This window comes from Eleginops maclovinus, chromosome 23 (genome assembly GCF_036324505.1).
Source record: "Eleginops maclovinus isolate JMC-PN-2008 ecotype Puerto Natales chromosome 23, JC_Emac_rtc_rv5, whole genome shotgun sequence".
In the NCBI taxonomy this organism is placed as follows: domain Eukaryota; kingdom Metazoa; phylum Chordata; class Actinopteri; order Perciformes; family Eleginopidae; genus Eleginops; species Eleginops maclovinus.
The window spans coordinates 21,021,793-21,044,941 of record NC_086371.1 but is presented as its reverse complement, the minus strand read 5'-3'; the positions used below and the strand labels follow the sequence as shown (position 1 = coordinate 21,044,941).

At 41.0% G+C, this 23,149-nt stretch overlaps 2 protein-coding genes across 5 annotated transcripts; both read right to left on the bottom strand.

Annotated features, from left to right (window-relative positions):
* Positions 1-441: 441 nt before the first annotated feature.
* On the bottom strand, positions 442-10,841 carry syvn1 (synovial apoptosis inhibitor 1, synoviolin). 2 transcript variants are annotated; one of them, XM_063876154.1, is made up of 16 exons: positions 10,634-10,841; positions 8,547-8,698; positions 7,985-8,077; positions 7,736-7,888; positions 7,600-7,648; positions 7,183-7,286; positions 6,323-6,449; positions 6,115-6,214; positions 5,909-5,974; positions 5,057-5,173; positions 4,661-4,818; positions 3,761-3,904; positions 3,513-3,659; positions 2,368-2,551; positions 1,633-1,766; positions 442-1,395 (listed from the first exon to the last, which is right to left on the bottom strand). In XM_063876154.1, exons 2-16 carry the CDS (start codon positions 8,676-8,678, stop codon positions 1,181-1,183), a joined length of 1,923 nt encoding a protein of 640 aa, XP_063732224.1. In that variant the 5' UTR covers positions 8,679-8,698; positions 10,634-10,841; the 3' UTR covers positions 442-1,180. The 2 variants fall into 2 exon arrangements, with proteins under 2 accessions (XP_063732224.1, XP_063732225.1); XM_063876155.1 differs by lacking the exons at positions 8,547-8,698; positions 10,634-10,841 and adding an exon at positions 8,188-8,528.
* Positions 10,842-11,660: 819 nt separating this feature from the next.
* On the bottom strand, positions 11,661-22,615 carry smad5 (SMAD family member 5). Of its 3 annotated transcripts, none has more exons than XM_063875843.1 (7): positions 22,376-22,615; positions 18,389-19,278; positions 16,150-16,449; positions 14,610-14,717; positions 13,743-13,964; positions 13,337-13,593; positions 11,661-12,722 (listed from the first exon to the last, which is right to left on the bottom strand). In XM_063875843.1, the coding sequence occupies exons 2-7, from the start codon at positions 18,789-18,791 to the stop codon at positions 12,579-12,581; spliced, it is 1,434 nt and encodes a 477-aa protein (XP_063731913.1). In that variant the 5' UTR covers positions 18,792-19,278; positions 22,376-22,615; the 3' UTR covers positions 11,661-12,578. The 3 variants fall into 3 exon arrangements, with proteins under 3 accessions (XP_063731913.1, XP_063731911.1, XP_063731912.1); XM_063875841.1 differs by lacking the exon at positions 22,376-22,615 and adding an exon at positions 21,861-22,051; XM_063875842.1 differs by lacking the exon at positions 22,376-22,615 and adding an exon at positions 21,673-21,830.
* Positions 22,616-23,149: the final 534 nt, after the last annotated feature.

The following is a 23,149-nucleotide window of genomic DNA, read 5'->3' as shown; positions in this document are numbered from 1 at the left end:
GAGGGACTTAGAGTTGTTGTTTATATAATACATATAATGTCTCTGTTCTAGTGGTAAACACTGAGAAGTGTTTCAGAAATAATGCTGGATGTGGTTTGGAACATAATATGCGTTTAATCAGGGCAGCGTTTCGCTGAGTTTCTCTGTTAGAAACTTCTCTAGAAACTTCAGACAGAGAGCTGCATGACGCTCCAAAGGGGCGTGGCCAGCTTCAGCTCAGCTCAAATTTAAAGTTAGTCACAGAATCAGCACTTTCGAAAACGGGGCTGAAACAGAGGGGTAGCGGACATGCTAAAATCAATGATCTGTTTGGTATTTTGAGCAAAACACGTCAGAGACGAGGTTTTTTGTAATATACATTTGAGACATATAATATATGCCATAAAAGAGCATAATAGGAGATCTTTAAAAGAAGTTGGGTACATACGAATGATAAAAAGGTTTAATTTTACAGCCCAATCTTTAATTCAAAGGCGACATTTACGCTCTGACACACAAAGTGCTCACAGTCTACGAGCGTCACTTCAACACATTCCACCTCTGCGGCATCCCTCTGAACACACACTCCCACATACGTGCAGTGCCACTCCAGTCAAACAGTTTATTCTGCATTATGTACAGATCATCCTATTAAAACTCTTTATACAGTATGTACACATTCAAATAAATCAGCATGTTACAGCAGCGGCAACAGAAGAGGGATGATGATGTTAAAATGAGAAAAAAAAAAGCCAAAAGCAGTTGGAACTACTTCCCCTTTGATTTGAATTCACTGGATCTGGATCCAGGTGTAACATGTCTATGAACGGGATTAAGAAAAGAAAAATCAAAGTGCAGGCGAGGACCTCACCGACAGTAAAACTACCAAACACAAATCTGAACACCGCCTCTCTCACTTCGACCAAATAAAGGTTTGAGATTCCTCTCCCGCCTGATTAAACTCACAAACATCTGCAGTCTTATTGCAGTAGTCATTCTAGGTTTGCGTAAATGGTGGTGCTATTGCTTTCCGACGCAGAAACACTCCAGAAAGGCGGTACCGATCATCGCGTCCTGAGTCCGGGTCGACGCAGTTCCAAACCCGAGCCTGTGGAAGGCCGCGAGGAAGAAAGGACCGCAGAGACGAAGTATCAAAGTTCCTGTCAGTCGACTGCGTAATGTCCGATTTAGAACACGGGGATCAGTTGTCCGGAGGCGGGGAGGATGGTGCCGACGATGTCTCGAGCTTACGAAGGCGGCGGCGCCTCAACTCTGCGGCGTTGGGCTCTCCGTTCTCGTCTCCTTCACCCACCCCAGCCTCCTCCACTCCATCATCCGTCTCTTCTTTTCTGTCCGTGTCCGAGGAGGTGGAAGTAGAGTCAGCCGCCTGAGAGGACGCTCCTTCTGCCTGCTCGGCTACAAATAAGAGATGAGGAAAAACATTTTTAATCAGGGTACATCTTTTTTTAAAGGGACCGTTCATACACACATCAGAGATACATGTTCCTCCTCTTCAGAATACGACATAGACATATATGCCGTCTCTCCAATATATTGGAAGCTAGACCTTGTGGTCATGATTTTAGTGAATAAAGTGTCCTTTTAATCTCATTGATTGTCTTCCTGTTTGGTGGGAAGTGTCAGTGGACTTACAGCTGCTGGAGTCCTTCTCCTGGCAGGGGCTGTCTGTGCTGCTGCTGGATACAGGAGATGCAGCAGCAGCAGCAGAGGTGGGGTTGGCGTTTGTCCCGCTGGCTTCTGCAGTACTGCCCTCAGCCCGGGGAGGACTGTGGAGGACAGAGACAAAGAAATATGAGGCATTCAACTGAAAACTGCATTTTAAGGCCAACATGCTTTTCCTTTTCCTGCTGTCAAGGAAAAGCAGGGAGAGGGGGTAATAGAGGCAAACACTGAATTTACGAGATTAAAGTCATATTTAGTGGAATGAAAATGTGGATTTACGGGGAACAATAACACAATTTTACACATTTACAAAAAATCTTCAATATTTTCTAGGATAATGAAGTCTTAAATAAAAGAATTCTCCGAGTTCAGAGTCATACAGAAAATTAAGTTACACAAATAGGAAATTGTGTATTTTATGTCATGGAACCACATGCCCAATTGAGGAAGGTTAGCTCGACTTAATCCCAGCAGACATTTTTTACTTTATGGCAAAAATACTAATAATTGGTTATTGTTTTTTTAATCCATTTTATTTGAAAGATTTACACATATTGATTCTACTAAAAGATCGAATGCATACCCTCAAAATAACCTAATAATAAATAATAATATCATTCCGAGGTCATTATGAAGTGGGAAACACTGCCGCAGCATGAGTGTGTCAGCTGCCTTTAAGGACATCTTCAGTGTTGCCGTGGTTACCTGAGCGTGGCGACGGTGCTGAGGTAGTGGTGGATGTTGAGCATGGCTGCGTCCAGCAGTGTGTGGATGTTCTGCAGACACTGCAGCCGCGCCTCCAGGCCCTGCCGACCATCAGCCTCCAGCTGCCTCAGCTCCTCCTCCGACAGCCGTGACAGGGAGGGAGGAGGGGGGGGCATCGAAGACACTGTAGGAGGAGAGGAGAGGAGAGGAGAGGAGAGGAGAGGAGAGGAGAGGAGAGGAGAGGAGAGAGGAGAGAGAAGATTAAACTAAGCAGTTGATGTGAAACAAATTTCATCTTAGCCTCAACACGTGAACACTAGCTATATTAGCATAAATGCACAGTATACATGAGGAAGCTCAGCTGGTTGTGCTCTGGACATTGTGAAATACTTTTTGTTGTCTTGTGTGAACACTTTAAACTTGATTTTAAGTAGCGAGCAATTAATAAAGTTAATCTATTATTGATCTGAGTAGCAGCTGCTTCAGCTTCATGTAACGATGCATAGATTATTGGTTAGTAAGCAAATCAACTTTAATGACCCTGTTTGCCATTTGGCAAGTAAAAATGGTTATTCCAGCTGACTCATTACGAATATTTGCTGGTTTCTTTATGGTTAGTCAAATGTATGTTTTTAAGTTCAAAAAATACATTTTAGGACGCTTTAAGAAACACTCATTAGCATGTGTCACCGTTATCTGACATTTTATAAACCAAAACCCCGATCGATAATCAGCACAATGATCATTAATTGTAGCACTAGATCCATGCAGCCACTGTTACTTGTATTTATTTAGCTTTAAACTAATTTGCAGAAGCTCAGACTACTTGCAGTTTTCCAAAACCAAATGAAAACAATGAAAACTCCCTTCAGTGAGAGGCCTCCACTCTTGATAACTTTGAACAGACTTGTGATGGTTAAGAAACTGTAGCTGGAAGTGCCAGGGACTTTCACACAGTGTGACGGGATAGTCTGTTGCTAAGGTTACCTTCAGCACGTCCTTAAACAAAGGCTTTTCAAAGAAGTGAGACAACAATATCATACCTGTGACTCATCCACATAAATTCTATTCTTATAGAGGAGTAACACGACACTGAGCGTGTCTTTATGTCAGTCTGATAGACGGGACAGAATGTGTGCTCTTACCAAAGGGCGGAGGTGGAGGCATGGGCATCCACGGTGCAGAGGGGAAGGGAGGTGGGGGGAAGGAGAAGGGGAAGCCTGGGATGGCTGATCCTGGAGCAGCAGCGCCTGCCGCTGCGTCTGCAGTCGACGAACCGGCCGCGCTGCTCCCTGAAGGGACAAACACAACATTAGAACAACATAGACACACGCATTCTCTGAGAGCTTTTCAGATACTTTCTACTTTTCGTGAGGTAGGGAGTGGTCCTTACCGGCTGCCTGGGTGGCTTCTGTGCTCTGTGGAGCATCTGTGTTCCCGGGAGCTGCGGCGGCTGCACCAGGGGGGGGCACTGCAGGGAATGGCCCCCAGAAGGGGAAGACGCCAGGAGGGAAGCCAGGTAGCATGCCTGGGGCTACTGGAGAGGAAACGGGACAAAAGAGATCCTTAACAACCCTGGAGAAGGCTCTGGAAATGTGTTTTTAATGATCCTCTTTGCAAAGTGCGGGAAACGCTACATGTTTATCAAGCAAGAAAAGTTGGACACAAAAACATCGTGATTTGTGTACGATTTTCTCAAAAACGTAAAGCCACTGTGGGTCGAATTGAACAGAATGAAATGCTGCCTATTCTTAGCCCGGCCTTAGATTGCCGGAAAGTCCATTTATTACTTTAGGCCATTTCACTTTTAGGCTAAAGTCGGGCTAGGTCGGTTGGAATGTGCCAGTGTTATATCTCTGGTGTGCAGTGTGAAAAGCCCTTAGTGACTTAAATCCCACCAATGGAAAAGGTTTTCAGTATGTGTTAGAGGTAAATGTACTCTCAGCTTTTGGAATGTGCAGAATAGAGTGGTGCAGTGATGATGTGTTTCTGTAGGCCGACCCGGAAGTTGTCATAAAGGGCTACCATAAAAACCCAATGAGATGTTCTATTGGATTTTGTAATATAACAGAAAAAGACACGTTTCTAAGACAAGTAGAAGCTTCCCAAGTGGGCTGTTTACTGATTTAATAAAAACGTTTACTTCAGAAGAGGACAGTGGTAAAATGATAACTTATTTCCTGGTTTAGGACTCATTCCTGCACCATGCTATTGCCTAAGTTGTTTCAAAGACTGCTTTAGTCTTGTGCAGCCACATAGCTAGGCGTCATGTGTTCATGGTTGCGACTCTTACCATTGGGGGGCGGGGCTGCGGGGGCGTTGGCAGGTGCAGCAGGAGCAGGGGGTGGAGCCTGAGCAGGGGCTGGAGTCTGATTGTTATTGGTTGCACGCAGGACGTCCATACGGCAGGTTGGGCAGGTCTGCTGTCTCTGGAACCAGGAGCGGAGGCAGCTGTGGGGAGGAGGAGGGGGGGTGCGGTAACATTATTAGTACAAGGACAAACAAACATTTAAACACAATGTAAAAACCAGAGCTTCTTGTTTTAGGTCCTGTTTTATCTGTTAGCAAACTACTGTTTAAATTTAGGAACTGTGTGTGTCAACAATAACTGTAGAGCCCGACTGTCTCACATCTACGTTTGCAGCCTGAAATATTTCCGCAGAGTCAGAAGGCTGACCACGGGACTCACCTGGAGTGGAAAATGTGATTACACGGCAGTTTCTTGGCTCCAGTGACCATTTCCTCCCGGCAGATGATGCAGACGTTGTCGGAGGCCAGCAGGTCTTCAGGAGTAGCATCAGGATAACTGAACAGAAAACAATCAGAAGAGAAATGACGCTAAGGCATTATTCTGACTTTTACTTAGTATAAATCAAAACTTTTTGTCTGCTTTCAAATACCACTGAGGAAGGATTACTAAAATCAGTGAATGGTGTCATTAAAGAGAAACGTACACACACGAAAATATAGCTACACCAAATCCTTTCCTCAATGTGTGAAAATATAAAGAGAATAAAAAAGAAAATACTAAAGCCAAGTATTTACACCAAATTTAAATATGCAGAGAACCTCTAAAGCTAAACTAAATTAAAAATCACATACTTTCATATTTTAGTCCATCTATTTATTTATCCTTCAAGATTTCAATGTTGATTTATCATGTCTAATATTAGTAATGTTTACACTGTCAGGGCGATACCTGCAGATTCTTGTGAAGACAATTAGAAAAATAAATACAAATGTGTCCTCAATTCAGTTTTTGTTGCAACTAACCAAAGGCTATGTAAAACAATGAATTAAGCTAACCATAAAAAGGGTTGACATTATTTTGTCAATGTACATTTTCCCTCTGTGGGACGTTAAAGGTATTCTGATTCTATTTATAGCTTTTATCCTTGTTTAACTATAGTTCATTTTGTCTCGTTATTGTTTTCTTCCTGTTATATTTTATTCTGACTATCCTGCTTTTTCTTTGTTGCAGCATTTTGTAAAACTATCTTTAAAAAGGAGCTTTCTAAAAATAATGAGTGTTATTACTCACAGTGTATTCATGTTGCGGATGGCTCTCCGAGACATTATAGCGTCTGTCACAGCTTTCTTGAACTGCCTGAGAGAAAAAGAGAAAACAATACCAAACTCAGAACATGCCTTACATATGCATTCTAAAGATATAAAGCGACTAAAATAGAAACTATTATTTATGAAATATCATCATAGATTTGGATATGACCAAACTCAGCTGCTCACCTCATAGCCAGATACATGGGCCGGATGGCGAACAGCGGGAAGGTGTGGACCTTTATCATGATGGTCATGAAGGCAATGTACAGCAGCACTTTGATGAAACCTGGAATAAAAAACATCGACTATAACGTCAGTATGGCTGCCACAAGTTTGGTCTGCTACCACCAAAATATCCCTGCGTGACGCTTTGAGGCGTTGCAGGACTGGGTACCTGTGAAGAGCTCGGTGTAGAGCATGTAGACGGCCTTGTTGTCCCAGGGGTTCTCACTCTGCAGGTCGATGGTGTGCAGGAGGTACTTAATGAAGGTGGTCAGCACCATGGTCATCAGGATGGCGTACTGAGGAGAGGAGTTAGTGGGAGGTGTTATGTGTGTGGGGATGAAGAACTTAGTACGTAAAGGATAAAGGTATGAGGTTGTGGTGAAGCATTGGGGGGTGTTATTTTCAACCCGTCTCAACATGACATCCGTTTAACCTTTCTAATATTGTCGGTTATATGTGGCAATATAGACATGTTGTTTTGCATTAAAGACGTTAAAGTGATAAATCTTGGCGGATTAATTGTTGAATACTCAATGTAATGACTAGAACTATATATTTATCATCGCTCTGTTTAGTTTAGTTTGGTTCCCTATAACACTTCCTTTAACCTCTTTGTTACTGGGCTCAATTTCCCGCAAAAAATGAACGTCTCAATTAACGGAACAAAGTAATTACGCAACCTTTGGACACCAAAAACATGAAGAGGATAACCTTTTTGCATTCCCTGGTAACTATCAGAAGCTCTCCTCATTTACCAAATAATATTAATGTAATTTATTTGCAGTTACTATCTCCAGAAGTGGATATGCCAGATTGTACATCAACCGAGCAAACTGTGGAAAGATAATGTTGTGCGTCCCGTACAGAGCAGCAACTCTTTTCTAAAGAAAGTAACTGGCACTATCTCCAAAAGACGCTGAAAGTACCCAGGCGACAGCATATGCTCATTTGCACATTGCGGTTGTCTAATGCCTGTTTAAATGACCAAATAAACACAAAACTCCAATTCAGTTTCAAAGTATGACAAACCTCAAATCCAAAGACGAGCTGGACTGAGGCTCCTCGGGTGATGATGCTGTGACAGGCGTGGTTAACAAACAGGAAGTCCAGGATAGCCAGCAGTCCCATGAGAGCTGCAGGGGATAAAGAACAACAATAAAACTTCCACATGCAAAATCTCCAAAGAAGTGCCAATGAGTTATTTTTCCAGCAGTGTTAAGAATGTTGTTTTAATATTTAAATGTTGTGTTGTTGTGTCCATTCATGCGTGGTGCACCTGGCTTCATGTGCAAGCAGCACTGATTTGAATACAGTTTCAGTTAGCTTAAAGAAGTGTTTCATAAGTCAATACAACAAATGAGATGAGGAAAGAAGTCAAACACTAAACCCAGAGCAGGGCGGGGAGAAGGATCTCTGACGTGGCTGATAATGACAAGGTGAACTTACATAACACTCTGAAGTGGAAAATCCAGGATATGTTCGGACTCCGTTCCATCTGAAACAGGGATTATTTAATGTCACTGTAATAAATTAAGCCACAGACATACTTTATATTAGTTAAGATAAAGATGGAGTCACTCACAAAGTCCACCCTGTCCTCAGCCAGCCAGTGAAAGCACTTGAGGAAGAGCAGGAGGGTGAAGAGGGCGACAAAGCGCGGGGAGAAATCGTCCCTGAACACGGTGAACGCCAGGCACGTCTCAGTCACGGCGTACCAGGAGCGCTCGATGAGATGCTGGTGAGGGAGAGAACAGAATGCACATTAGATTAGATCAATCGTTGTCTACCGAAACAATGCATTGCTTATTGTTGTAATGAGTCAGGAACTTACCTCCATTTCCGCAGCCCTAAGCTGTCCGAAGAAGACCTTCCTCATGAACTTTCCCAGCAGGAACACCAACACAAAGGCCTGGATGTACAACACCTGGTACCAGAAACAAAAGTGAAACCAAAACATGAGTCATTACAATGTCGCTGTAAGGAATGTGGAGGAACTATTGTCATGTTTAAATGTAATTAATAAAAGGGACGCACTGCTGCATGGGCCATACATCAGCAGACAACAAATAAGGTGACATAAAACTCGCAGCAGCCGATGTTTATCCATTTTTTTTGTGAAGACCATGTGACTTAATATTGTTGGCAAAGAAGATGTTGTAATTTTTTTAAATAATGAAGAACAAAATGTGAAGACTGTGTGTCTGCATGTGGACAGGGGTTTGGGTAAATAACAAAAATAAAAATAAAAACATTGTTACTGCAAAGTAAAAAATTGATCTAACCATCGATATTAGTATTGGCCGAGTCATTTTGAATCTGTGCATCCTTAGGTAAAATATTTGAATATTCCAAAGGATACTCAGGATTTGACTTGGATTGAACGCTGCTCTTACCGCCATGCTGGGGCTGCTCTTGGTGAGGTAGACCACAGTCGGGTAGAACTGGTTTTTGAGGAGGTAAGCGTGTGCCACCACGGCCCCGGTCAGAGCCAGGCTGGTGGCGGTCACCAAGGCTGCTCGCACCATTTTGGACTCGGCTACAGATACTGTGGAGGGGAAACAGAAGAAGAGAGAGGAGGTTGATGCAAGTGAAAGCTGACGGATGTAGTGGATGATGTAAATCAGACTTCATGATTTAATTCGCTGCAAATATACAGCCTTTTAATCTTTCATTGTGAAACTACACTCTGTTGTCATCAACATTTTAAGGACACAATCATGCTTGTATCCTGTCTCCCTGGTTAAAAACATCCCAACAGCAAAGCTTTAGAGATGTTAAAAGATAATAATCAATAATGTATGATTATGATATTTGAGGGTTAATGAGGCAATAGGATGCAGTCGCACTGAGGAGTGTTTGTTTACTGTAATGCGACGTACAATGCCTTTGTTTTCCTTACACTTGTGTGCAGACAACTAACACTTTAACTGGTTATTATCATCGGTTTAGCAGCTAAATAGATTATGATGATTTGTTTTTTGTTCAACGCATGTCACTGCTTTCTGAACAGTAAGTAATGCATTCCATCTGTTAACAACAAACGGCAAAACTCTCCAGAACAGTGTTGACAGGAATATTGTCAAATATAGGCACCAGACATATCTGTACCTACAGATTCCAATTTCAAGCTTTTTATTTTGTGATCAGGAAGACATATTCTGTGCAAATACTGCTCATACTAATGATTACAACAATTTACTGCAACAACATCCAAATACTCTGATAATGAAGTGTAGCCGAGGGCAAACAATAAGATTGGTTTCCTCATATCTTTGTTCATTAGAAGATGTCTTAGACCCTTATGGGTGAATTTTGATGAAAAAACCCTGCATAAATGAAGAATGCCACTATATAACTTGGTACTATTAATAACTACATTGAACAAACGCGCAATGCTTAGTCCATGTTTAGATAATGTCCCATATCTCAGATGAAAAGTAAGGTTAACTGCTCATGTGGAAATAGATGCAAAGTAGCATTTTCAGAACTGATGTGATTGGATCCAGGGGAAGCATTTTAATTCAAAAAGGGTGATGTGCTTATTACTGACTGGTTGATATTTATAATTGTCAAGAATCACACCTGCTCTTAAGTGTTAACTACAGAAGTTGAATCTTCATCTTCATCTTCATCTTCAGATGGTCAAATAACAAAGCATTTAGGGCTGTTTAGAACAGGTTAAGGGAGTAAACACAGAGCTGTCAATCTGACAAAGGGTTTGATAAAAGATCCTTACACCAAATTATTCCTTACAAAATAAACAATCTGATTATAATAGGATATCAAGGTATACTTTATCTTTGTACACTATTATGTTCCCACTTTCATTAAAACACCTGCTATAACATGATAGAGCATTATTTTACAATATATATCCCAGTCATAGCTCAAGTGGAAGATTGTGTTTAGTACATGTGTTTTATCAGGCCACATAGCATGTTCTGCATATACCTGTTCAAAATCTAAACATTGATGCTAGATTTATTTTTGCTCCTGTACAAATGCTAAGCATTGCACTTGGTTAGCATTGTGTACACTCCCACTGTTTCAGGTATTGAATGCCTGTGTCAATGTGGTCAATTCCTCAAGTTGAATGCAACACCAAAAACTAACATTACTCTTATTTCTGTTTATATAAAAGTAGCGAAAGACCAACATGACCCATCCCAGAGAATAAATATCTGTTTTGGCTAACCCAGCTCGCTAACGTTAAAGCTAACCTAATACATTGAAGCCTAAAAAACCTCCAACCTTGTAACAGCTTTTGCAAGAAGAAAATAAACATTTACTTTAGTTGTGAGCTATTTATATACTTCTCAGAAAGCTGAAAGTATACCCATTTGTAGGAGTAATATTACTTTACTACAGAGAGCACCTAGTTAACTGTCAAAGATAGGTAATTATGATAGTTAGCTAGGGTTAGCTAAAGTTAGCTAGCTAGCAGGTAACGTTACAGCTGTCAGTACTCTGCGGGACTCACCGACTCGATGTCTGCGGAAGACTTGCTCCTTTGTTAATTCGACAAAGCTTCCTGCCTGCTAAAAATCTCTGTATTGTTAGCTCCTACTCCATTTCGATCATTTCACGGTAGCCCCTCTATAATATGTATTATCCTCGCCCCTGTTCGTCTGGCTACGTGTTTATCTTTGGCTTGCTCCTTAGGAGCCACATCACATCCGGCTGCTGAGGTAAAATGACGCAAGAGCAATTTCATAGTGCATTTTTCCGTCAGTTACTCGGATTTAGAGCATTTCGAAGAGAATATTTGCCTTAGATATTCGAAAAAGTGTATTTGTATTAAATCACGCATTTCCTTATATGTATGTGTAGATTAATGTGTCTTGTATTGAATGTGCTATAGTTGCAAGACCCGTCTTTTAAGAGATTTACGGTAGAGAACCAACGTGGACCAATAGGAAGTTGTCAGGTTACATGCAGGTTAGATTTATGCTGCCATAATGTGGGGATACTGCACACTAAGGATGTTATGACTTATGCAGTAGGCAAATGTGGGCCTAAATCAGTCTACACATTTGGCCGAAGGATGTTTCATCTCCCTTTAATCAAAAAGTCTTACTTACTTATAGATATTTGTTTCCGTCTCTGAATCTAATATCTGCTGTGTACGGCTTTCCACCATAAAGTGCTTTTCATCAATAATGCAAGTCAAAGGATATTTCCTAAGGGCCAACGTTATTTATTAAACAACAACATATGGAATGTTGTGTTATATTAACTTTAATCTGTAAATGTAAAGTGTGTTTGAGTACCATAAAAAAATAAGTATTAATATTATAAAAGGGCAACTAGACTTGCTTCAGATTGTTGACAATGTTTAAACTTTTTATTTATAGACTCCTTTAATACTTCAATTTATACATCATAGCATAGCTAACCCTAAATGTGGCTTTCTTATTCTATGATTGGATTCACTTATTTTCCTTTTACATCTTTCCAAGTACTTCTAAAAGTATAAAAGAACAGAAATAGAGATAAAATACACATCATTGTTACCAAATAACCTGTTTATTTCATTGAGATAATGAATTCAATTATCAACATAATGCCTTGGTACCCACGCCAAAAATACGCCTCCACAAAATCGATGAGTGCACAATATTGTTAATACGGTGAGTATGTAAAACATTCTTACTTGAACTCGAGAGTACAAACAAGAATCAAACTTGACGAGTATTGTCTGGATATATCATAAATGACTACTTCTATCGCGATAGATGTAACATTCACAATGTTGTTAGCTTACGGCGTGTTAAAACTTGCTCAGTGATTGATCTCCCATATCGAAACTATCAGGTCAGCGTACTTGTTAAAAAGGGCGGTAGCTCAGTGTTCATTTCTAGCAGTAGAGACTATAAAAAGAAAGCACTTGTTATATCCGAGCCTAATGGTAAACATTATCGTGTCTATATCTTAAAATTGTAAATATCGGAGACGACGATGTTAGAAAAGTGTTCGGCAAAATTCCAATTTGTCTGTCGGACATAAGGCAGAGTAGTGACACAGTTCTGCTACATTAAAAACTACACATACAGAGAAGTAAAAACGTTTAACAAAACAATAAAAACTTGCAAAAAAAAATTAACATTTGACAGATTCAAGCTTGACAAAGGAGCCCTGGATTCTTGCAGGTGTTGTAGCATTCTCAAGCAGCAGTGTGTCCATGTCGTAACTGCTCTTTATTCCTCTCTTCCTCCACTCGGTAATCTGCTTCAACAATTCATACCGGCTGTTTGCTGTTGTCGAATCTCCAGCCAAAGTTCAATATCCCTTCCCAAAGTTAAGTGTAAACAGTTCAGCCATTAAGACCACCTTAAATTATAAATCACTAAGGGGGGAGAAAAGAAAAGTAAAAAAAAGAATAAAAAAAGGAGAAAGGATTCTCCCGAGCTCCCACAAGTCCATCATTAGGACACGGAGGAGATGGGGTTGAGAGGCGAGCCCATCTGTGTGAGCACCTTGTCGAGCCACTGGAGGGGCCCATGCAGGTGCACCTCGATCCAGCAGGGGGTGCTGGTGACGTCCTGTCGGTGATACTCGGCCCCCCAGCCCTACGAAGAGGCAGAGGAAATTTAAGAAATGATCAATATAAAGTAATTGATCATGATTATTCTCAATGGCAATCATTTTTTTGATAATGTCCATTAGTTGTTTTGCCTCTTAAATGTTACAAAATGGTAAAAAATGTGATGTCATTTTTCTTTATTCCACAATTCAAAAAGGTATGAACACCATGCTGTCATAGTTGTAAATGTCAGAAAAATGAAATGAAAACTGTTTTAATATCTTCTTAAAAATTACTTATCACAACTAATTGATTAATCTTTGCAGCCCTCAACACAATTAAAAAAAACGTTTAGAGGGACGGCAGCAGACAAAAAAATACAACAGGATTGTTACGATTAAAAAAACAAACCGTTATATAATAAATACTAGCTTATGTTCAAAATCAAGTATTTTTCTAAAGAGCATATATCAAAATCTAGCCTATTACTAACAATTCAAATACAATGGTAAATAAGGCATTTTCCAACATTTGGCAAAGCTTTTTAACAACAGTGCCTCCCATCATCATGCTCTTTGTCTCAACATGATATTTGTGAGGAATTTTGCTTTAAAAAAAAGTTGACATGTTTCGCCTCCCCTGAGTTCATGAGGGCCTCACCTTGACGAAGCTCATCCTTATGGTACACATCTTGGTTAGCTCGTACACGGCCTCGAAGCCGTGGTTGACCGACTGGGCCAGGAGCTGAGCGAACTCCTGGTTGTTGAAGATCTTGAGGCTACATCCGCTGGGGATCTTGCAGACGGTGGTGGGGTGGAAGCCGTGGTGGTAGTTACAGTTGCGGCTCTGGACAAAGATGCTGGTGTCGCTGAGGCACTCAGCGTACACCTCCCCGCCCACGTAGTACAGGTGAACTCCTGGATAACAGACACAGACATAAGAGGGGTCAGGATACTCACGCAGCTTTGCAAAACCTGCTCTTCTGTGGTTTTTGTATCGGGCTATTTAAATCAAATTTAAACGATTGAACACCTCAAAAACCTGCTGCCGTAGCCATTAGCCGTACCTTTGCCGATGTGCCTCCGTGTGTTCTCGATGGTGGAGTTGCGGTTGACATTGGACAGCAGTCCGAGGCAGAAGCGGTTCTTAGTGTTTGAAGGGTCAGTGAAGCCGTCCACCAGCACGCTGGTCGACGAGGCGTGATACGCCTCGCCCACTCGATTGTTGAGTTCGTAGTAGACGATAGAGCACCAGTGGCTTGGCTCCTCGTACTCCACTGGCTGCACGTCTGGGACAGGGGAGATAAATACAGGCGAATCGGAAACTTGGCTGATGACATCGTTACAAACATATCTACTAGACAGTATTAGACATAAGATTTATCTTACAGAGAAAAAGTAATAGATACAGAGAATGAATTATGGCAGGGTGGGTTTTGGGACCACCAGCTCCTACCGTAACACATACTAAATATTTTTAACCGGATTCATTAATTAATAACAAATAAGTGTAGTAAACAACTGCAAAGCAGCTCGTTCACAGCACTTATTCGTACCGAAAATATGTCCTTCAGTGCAAAAAACGATTTAATTAGAGATCATTAAATCCTCAAATTGTTTTTGTACAAAATTGGAAACTATGTTTTCATTTTGCAGTTTTAAAGTCACAGACAAATAGGGCAGTTCAACACAAAAGCCTGGCTTCATTTTTACAGCAGCACATCATCATGGATAGTGTCTGCATTCAGTTGTTCTTACAAATATGCTGAGACTAGGGGAACATTTTACAGCAACTTTCCAGCGAAGTGAAGTCATGCCTTTAGTCTGCGGTCTTTGACTTTCATAAACCTCCTAAATGTACTTCCTGGTTGGTATTTTACCCTCAGTATTGTTATTAGTGAAGCGCTATTGTCTCTAAATGTGTTTGACCTTACCTCCTCTGGCCATGTTGGGGGCCACCAGGGTGCTGCTCGTCTCCATGGACTGGCTCTCCCCGCCCAGCTGCTCGTCGGGGGGCATGTAGGCGGGGGGTGGGGTGTCAGCTGAGACATTAAGAGACCAGTTAGTGAGGATGAGACCAGTTGTTGCAGCTGGCACTCACACACTCAGAAACACACATCTCCCCAGACTCGGACAATCATCACAGGATCTGGACCCCGGATACGGTGTCAGATTTCACATATCCCTCACTTGCCAAGCCACATGCTAACCCATTCCCAACAGAGTTTGAAAACGACAATCCATCGAACCTCCACTTAGATTACAAGTGGGGAAATGTCAATTATTTAGATGCTTAATACCCATCAGGATCAAGTCATAACATCTTAAGATGTTCTAAAAACATTTTCAGCACAACTATTTGAAACCACCGGATGTGATACAAAAATATGTCATCACTGCACCACAAAAGTATTACTCCAACAAATCAAGACCCCTGAACATGACAGAGGAGTGTCTCAGTGAAGTGACATTTATTCATGCTGGTCGTGTCCGCTGTGTCTCCAGTCAGTGACATGAAACAGAGGGGGGCCTGCTCCGCTGAGTGAGCGCCTTGACAGCAGCCAGCAGCCCTGGCTCTGGCAGACAATGCTTAGCTGGCATTTCCTTTGTTCTCATTCAGGGGTTTAGCTTTATTTGGATCAATAAAATAACTTGACCGGGTAAAACTTTTTTCAGTGCCTAGTGATGTCATGCATGGGATTAAAACTAGGGATATACCAAAAAGTGTGAGGCTTCATTCTTTGAAATACATCATTTGAATGTCGCAAAGCTTTTTTCCATGTCTTTTTATAAAGTTCAACACTGGTATGTCTGCAGAGTTGCAGATCTTAGGTTTCACTTATACGAGTAACATTATACGGTTTGTATTCAAGTCTAGGAGTGACTGCATAGGACTGTGTTCAACTTGTGCAATTAAAAAAAGAAAATAACTCCAGCGTCACGAAGTTAAGACGCACTGATTGGTGTGAAAACATTTTCAAAAGGAAAATATTATTTAACAACTCTCACTGGGATAAAAAGAAAAAGCGCTATGCTCTCCTGGTTGCCACAGACAAAGAGAAGCCCGCACTTATGAGTTATATAATTAAAGAAAGTGGATTCATTACTTCATTTAAAGTGAGGGTTTTTACGGGACATCCTAAATTAAGACGGCAGACATTCAAAGCGTTACTCGGAATAACCTGAATATGAGCTTCCAAGATGGAATTGTCTGATGTTGTAGTAAACAATGAAGATGAAACTTCAATCTACTGCACCCACACTGTCCCTACACTGCGTATTTTGAAATTAAATGCATATTAAATGGATTTTATCTGGTTCTCTGATCCAATTCTACTGTAAACATTTGCGACCAACACTGTCATGTTTCCCTTTACATTGAACAACCTCAAAAACTAAAGTATCACCAGAGACTGTTGTACACAATAGTTTGGCCCCCCAGGGTCAGGTACATAGAGGGTGTATTTGTCGTACCTGGGAGCTGGAATGGACTGGAGGGCCCCGAGCTGGCCGGAGAGTTTGGATAAGTACCGCTGCTGGCTGGGGACGAGGGATACGGAGAGTTGGGAGAGATGGGAAAGGAACCGCCTCCGCCTCCTCCTCCCCCACCGCCGGTGCTGCTGCCGCCCCCGCTGTGGGGCTGCTGGAAGGACTCTGGAAAGGTGGCGTTCAGGGGCATGTGCGGCTCGTTGTGGGTGAGGTTACGGAACTGTACCAGCAGGCTGTGCTGCGGGTTGAACTCGCTGTGCCGCGGGACCAGGACCGGAGGGAGCACTGATGGAGGAACAGAGAGGAGGAACACGAATTGGGCGTAAGAAATTAATAAAGCTCAGACCGGCGAAGAAGGTATTTTCTTATCAGTCACACTTCTTTCTGGGGAAAAACTCACTATGTACCCCCTGCAATAATTCATACTGGTATTAACACTTAAAATACTTGAGTAAGGACATTATTGTTGAGCACAGTATTTTGTTTTTTATCATTAATATATGTTTTAATACTAAACACCCCTGTATTTGTTGTGATAGACTTTTTTACATATGTATTGTTAGATTTTGTAGTACTACCAGCAGCATTCATATGTTATTGATATTAACACACCACTGTACATATTGTATAATAAACGTTAGATATTTTTACTTATTTTTTAACAAATAGATTTTGCCCTTTTTTCTTTTATTAAATAAATATTTTATTGCACATTACTATCATTTCTTAAGCTTATATAAATATATTGATTATATTTTAAATATAACTCCATTATTAATGTATTATTTTATTCTAAAATGGAGGAACTGTCTCTCACTAAACCCATTATCCCACAGGATAAATAAAGTTTTCTGATTCAGATTGAAGCTCAATCCCAGTTTCGAAGCCCCAAAACAAGACTGAACAGCAACAATTCTGAATTCCTCAAAAGCCACTTCAGATCTTGGCAAAGACACTACCACAGAGGTCATCCACATTTATTTCAATTGTGGACTTCGTGAAGCAGATAGAGTGCTTCTTGATTATCATCTCCTAAGTGACTCTAAGCGTCACGGCTCCAAGGCTGTCCCTCCAAAAGCTACCCAATGAGCTTTGCTTTTCAGCCTCTCCTGACTGACATGTGATCCATATCGTCGGACTGGTCAATACAGAGCTGGCAGTCCCAGAGCAGTGTAATGTCAGAGCGGCTGTCCCCTCAGGGTCACCCAACAGTGTGTGTGATGCAGTGTGTGAGGGACCGGGAGAGAAAGAGGAAGAGAAGGGGTAGCGATGAGAAAGTGCTGGAAGTTTAGTCTGAGTGCTTTATGCATTTAGTGATCCACTCTCCGATGCCACACCCCATCTGGAGTGCCTGAGGCATATAATCTAATAAGAGCCTAAAAGAGCTACTGATATTGATTTTCTGTGAAATGTACGGGGGCGGGTGGAACGGCCCGTGTGATGACAGCCTCCTGACCTCTGTGGATTTGTTTACCAGCTACACAGTTTGCTCAGAGATCTAGCTCAGGGATGTGCACAGCTCTACGCTGGGCTAACTGTCACATATTTTAAATGTAATCTCAAACCGTTTTGAAATGACTGAATTATTGAATAAACTTTTTTTAAATGAGGAAAGGTAATGTGAACGGAACACCTTTAACTGTGCAATTTAGAAATAATGCTCATCAAGCCATTGTAATAAAACAAATGTATAATTGTTATGCATTGCACAAACGTGCCCATTTTTACTTTAAAGGATTTAAAAAATATACATTAATATAAGAAATTATTGTACACTTCTACTTTAACTCAGCATTTTTTTTGATGTATTTTAATGCACTATGTGTATTAATCTACAGATGTTTATTCTATTTTATTGTTTATTTTACTGAACATTTAACTTTAATTTCTTACGTTTATAAAGGTGTTCTTATTTTATCCTTTTTTTACTTCAACTTCTTATTTTTAGATATTTTTATTCTGTTTTATTTTTAGCATTAAATGCAAAATTGCTACTTCATCTTCTTATGTTTATATCAATATGTTTACTAGAATTTATTTTATCTTAAATGGAAAATAAGTAACAAAATTCCCCCTGGGATAGATAGCACTCTGAAATAAAATTTGAGTATAGGAAAAATAATAGTTAGGAGTATGAGTTAAAAATAAGTGTCCAGCACAAAAAAGGTCAAGTTGACAAGTTGATATTTGTGCGTCACTATTAGCAGAAAGTATGAGCACATACCTGGACTCTCCACTCTCTTGTAGTGATACGGGTTGATGCAGACCTCCTTCTGCTTGGAGCCAAATGGGTACTCACACACCTCCAGGGGCTTGAGCTCGTGGTGCGACTGCAGGTCAGGCCAGCGCCACACTCTGCAGTAGATGACGTGCGGCAGGCCTTTCCTGTGGGACACCTGCAGACGGCCGTCCAATGATCTGGGAATGGTGACGCACTTGCTGGGCTGCCCGGGACAGCTCAGAGCCTTCTCCAGGTCCTCCATGGCACCTTTCTTCTTCTTCAGCTTTTTCACCAGCGCATCCACTGCCTTCTCTGCCCATTTCTCCTCCTCGTCGCCCTGCTTCCAGCCGAGCAGGCGTTTGACTGCTGGGCTCGTGAAGGAGAAGAGACTGGACATGGAGGTCATGCTGGATGATGCAGTGTAGGTTAAAAAAGGGGGAGGACCAAAGGGGAGTCTAGGTGTCCCCTGTTGATGGTCTCCGAATAGCGTTGGTAGCTTAAAACGTGTGTTTAACAAGAGAACCCACTTCAGTGTGGGTGTGTGTGACAGGCCAGCAGAGATGAGGGGTGGGGTAGGGGAGAGGAGGCTGTAGCCTTGTCTGACCAAGGACAGGAAGCAGGGGAGGGAGGGGAGTCAGCAAGCAGGACGCAGCTGCTGCTGCTCAGGAAGGGCCCTGCAGCAAGCAGTCCGGAGTTGGGTCACCACCACTGATGGAGTGGGGGGGTGCAGGCTGCAGGGGCTCAGATCAGGACCTCTGTCCAACTGAAGCAATGCAGCAGGTCTCACCGGCGCAAGAAGACAGGCTGAGAAATAAGGAAGACGCTGCTTTTTAACAACAACTCCCAGCTCCTCTTCAGTCCGGACTGACTTCTCCAACTGGTTCACAAGCGTTCTGCCAAAGAGAAAAGAGACACATGTAAAGATTGGCAACTGACTCAATTATTTGCACTTACATTTACACTGTAGATAAACAAGCCCATTTTTCCTGACTTTTGTAAATATATAAAAATCACCAAAAAAATATTGAAATGTAAATTCAACTATAAATAAAGTCTGAACCTCAGCACAGCATGTGACTAAGTACGATGATCAAAAAGCACCCTATTCCCTGTTTGATCCGACTCATCATTTCCAAGAAGAGACTCAGATAAATGCGTCATCCCAAATTCCAGCAGGACTGATAGGTGCTAAGTGTTGCATGCAGAACGTGTCATATATATGAAAAGACAAACGTGAAAGACAGTCTAACAACTCAACAAATGGCCCCCATCGGCATTTAAATGCTGGCAAGTATACATACCCTACAGCATGTAATACCATAAAAGTTTAAAATCATAATCCATCATTTTTATCAGCATACAAGTATTTGTAACCGTGTTACAAGTGAGTAAAACGATGGGCTAAGATATTTGTTTGGTTTAGATCCACATGTGATAAATCACACCATTTTCCTAATTTTGCAAACGCTTAGTACTGAGACCTTAAAATACATTACAAATTCAAAAGGCATTAGATACAAACAAAGCCCCTTTCTTTTTCTAGAGCCTAATAATATTATTACGCAGCATGATAGTTATCTCTTTTATCCATTTCTTAATTTTTCAAACCGTCTTCTTGATGCATATCTACGCTAAATGAAATGCTGTGATATCTGACACTCCATATCATGCAGCAGACAGCAGACAGTCAAACACATGCAGCCTGCAGCAGCAGCAGCTGTTTGGGGGCTTGTGAAAATGGCCTTAGTCAAAAAGGATGTGACCACAAAGAGCTGCTTCCTCCCTCGGCCCATCACTGCCCCGATCCCTCCCTTACAGCACACAGCTGTCCAACAGCACTGCACCCACTTCCACTGCTCATTGTTCTACAGGCACATGAAAGCGGAGGGAAACCTCCTAAGGACTCATGTTGGCACAAATAAAAATGACCAGCCTGTACATTTTTCAGACATCCATCAGATAATGTTCCAGCAGCTGTTTCCACATATCCTGATCAGTCAGAGAGCTGGATGCAGTCAGTCCTCTTTTAGATCATCAGCAGTGATTCATCAGTTCATTGTATAAGGGTGAGCAATGCCAAATAATAGATTTCAACATAAGGACGTGTCCTATCTTCCTGAAACGAGCAGAAACATAGTGTTTGGTCATAGATCTTACTTGCCTGAGTTGATGCTGTATAAAGGTTGATTTGCATCTAAATGACTAATCCTTCAGATAAATCTTTACAAACTGACAAAGGTTTACACTGCCAGATCTTTGTGTGCCTGCCATCAAGGACATCAAAAGGCTGAAAATGAAATCATTCTTGACTGAACACACCATCACTTTTGAAAGAGGAGTTGAGGGAATCCTGGACCCCAGTATTTACTGATCAATGCCTAAATTAACTCAAATAACCATGATTAAAGATGGTTTGTGATCCATGTCTTCAGAATACCTGAGAATATGGTTGATATACATTTGTAACTAAGAGTACTAACTACATATTCTTTACTGACTGAAAGAGAGGCAATTGCTTTCCTACTTTCCATGGCCAATATGCATACATTTGAACAGTTCATGGCATACTATACTTTCAACTTAAGATAACACGCTTTGAAATGGTTTTAGAAAACCATGTGATATAATTTAGAATCAATACTCATCTGAAGCTCTTTCCAAAAGCCAGAACTACTCGATAAAAAGTGAAAAAAATAAGTCAACTGTAAGTGGTAAACAACAAAAACTCTGTTAAAAATGGCCTGCATAATAAAGTCGTTTGTCCCAGCCTGTTCCCATTTGAGTAAAAAATAATGCTTTAGTTATTGCCTACAAAACACGTAAAATTGGGGAAAAAAACGCAATCAAATCTGTGTGTGTGAGATCTGCCTGAAATGCTTGACATGTATGAGGTACAGGACACAGACAATATGGAAGAACGATCCGGTGAGTAGTAAGCACCCCGCACCCAGAGAAAGGGGAAAAGGAGATTCAGAAACATCTAGCGTTACACAGATCCCCAAACAGCAGGAAAAAAATGCTTTTAACACTGCTCTGAATGAACTGTAGCACAAAAACACGCACAGTCATAATGTTATACATTATTCCAGGGCTGTTAGCCTACCCTGGTATGTAGCAAGCTAATGTAAGTAATTTGCTAACTAGCTTAGCTAACAGTACACAACTTGTTTGGCTTACATTTACAGTCAGACACATCTAATAACAACTGACAACTTTTACTATCTAGTTTCACACTTTAGGACGCTGTTTCCTCTTTAAAACGTGCCTTTTGGAGCCATAGTTTTTACCTCGTAACGGTTAGTCGAAGTTACTTCACCCTTCCTCCTCTTCCTCCATTCCAGAAACTTTTTGAACTCCTCACAACTGAGGCTAATACTATGCTAGCTGTTAGCCCAGCCCTCCTCTGCCCAGCGTATCCTGCTGATGCAGCTCACTGGAGTTCACTTTTAATGAAACAATTCGCTTAGTAACATACCTCTCAACGGAACACCATGAGAGCCATGGCAAAGAGTTTTCTTGTCACGTTAAAGCTGCAGTTGCTACACGCTTAAATATTTCCTCTCGTTTTCCAGCGTTTCTTCTCTCCGTCTCCCCGTGCCATGTCCTCCAGATCCTGGACACAAGTAGACTGGAGAGGCGGAGTGCATATCACTCCGCTTTACTGATAAACTAGGGCTCGCTTTGGCGTTACAGCTGAGGAGATTTCGGTTCCATATTGTATAAAACACACCACCATAGTACAAACCATAATTAATATTTAATATTGGTATCCAAAATCAGTTGGGTTAACTTTTCGAAGCACGTTTTCTTTGCTCAGAGATAGGTGAATGTTACGAATGAACAAACTTTTTCTGCCTTTGACAGTTATTGCTATATAGTTACGTTCATGAAAGTCCAATATAATATCAGCAGCACATTCTAAAACGTAAATACAATTACGGGTGTTTTAAATGCGTTTATGATGTTTCAGTGTAAAGTTGTAGTGCTTACAGTGGTCGTGCTGCGGCTCTAGGACGTCTCACAAGTTGCTGGCTCCACTCAGTCTGGAGCACTGCGGTTTGCTGTGTATTGTTGTCCTTTGTAGTCACTTGTTCCAAACTTTTAAAGTCCTTGCACTATAAACTAATTTAACTATATCTAAAAATAATAATAATCCCCATTGCACACCAATGTCTGTTGACGAGCCTCTACTCTCTCTGCAGGATAATGTTGGGAGTGCGGATTCCCCATTCAGTCTTCAGGTCAAAATGAAAGGCGATGTCGGTGTTCAACCACTAGCAGGCGACATACACCCGGATTTGGGTTTTTAAAGGTATATTTCATAGACTTTATTAAGGTATTTTATCAAACCAGACTTCCGTTCAATTTATTACATCTTATCAGTGGTGTAACAATTATTCAGATTCTTTACTTGGGTAAAAGTTCTAATACCACACTGTAAAAATACCTTAAGTTAGTACTGCATCAATAATACTGAATTAAGTACAATTAGGAACATGTACTCAAAGTACTAGGAGTAAAAGTGCTTATTGCAGAAAAAGCAACAAAAATATTTAAAAGAAAAAGCAGTACATTTTCATATTAAAGAAGCTAGGACCGTGAAATATTTTTGAGCAAAAAACTTCTTCGCAAAATTGGTGCCCATTAATTTTCTGTTTACCCATTCATGCTTTTAGTTACTTATATATTATTCTATACCAAATAATCATATTTTAAAAATATTAATTTATAAAGTAACTAGTTTGCATCTTTCAAATAAATGTA

Coding starts and splice junctions, on each gene's coding strand:
- syvn1 (XM_063876154.1), bottom strand. CDS start 8,678: ATGGTGCGAGCAGCCTTGGTGACCGCCACCAGCCTGGCTCTGACCGGG. Junction 8,078..8,546: donor AGAGCAGCCCCAGCATGGCG/GTAAGAGCAGCG, acceptor TTCTGGTACCAG/GTGTTGTACATCCAGGCCTT. Junction 7,889..7,984: donor TTAGGGCTGCGGAAATGGAG/GTAAGTTCCTGA, acceptor CTCCCTCACCAG/CATCTCATCGAGCGCTCCTG.
- smad5 (XM_063875843.1), bottom strand. CDS start 18,791: ATGACCTCCATGTCCAGTCTCTTCTCCTTCACGAGCCCAGCAGTCAAA. Junction 13,965..14,609: donor CCCCAACATGGCCAGAGGAG/GTAAGGTCAAAC, acceptor CCCCTGTCCCAG/ACGTGCAGCCAGTGGAGTAC. Junction 13,594..13,742: donor ACGGAGGCACATCGGCAAAG/GTACGGCTAATG, acceptor TCTGTTATCCAG/GAGTTCACCTGTACTACGTG.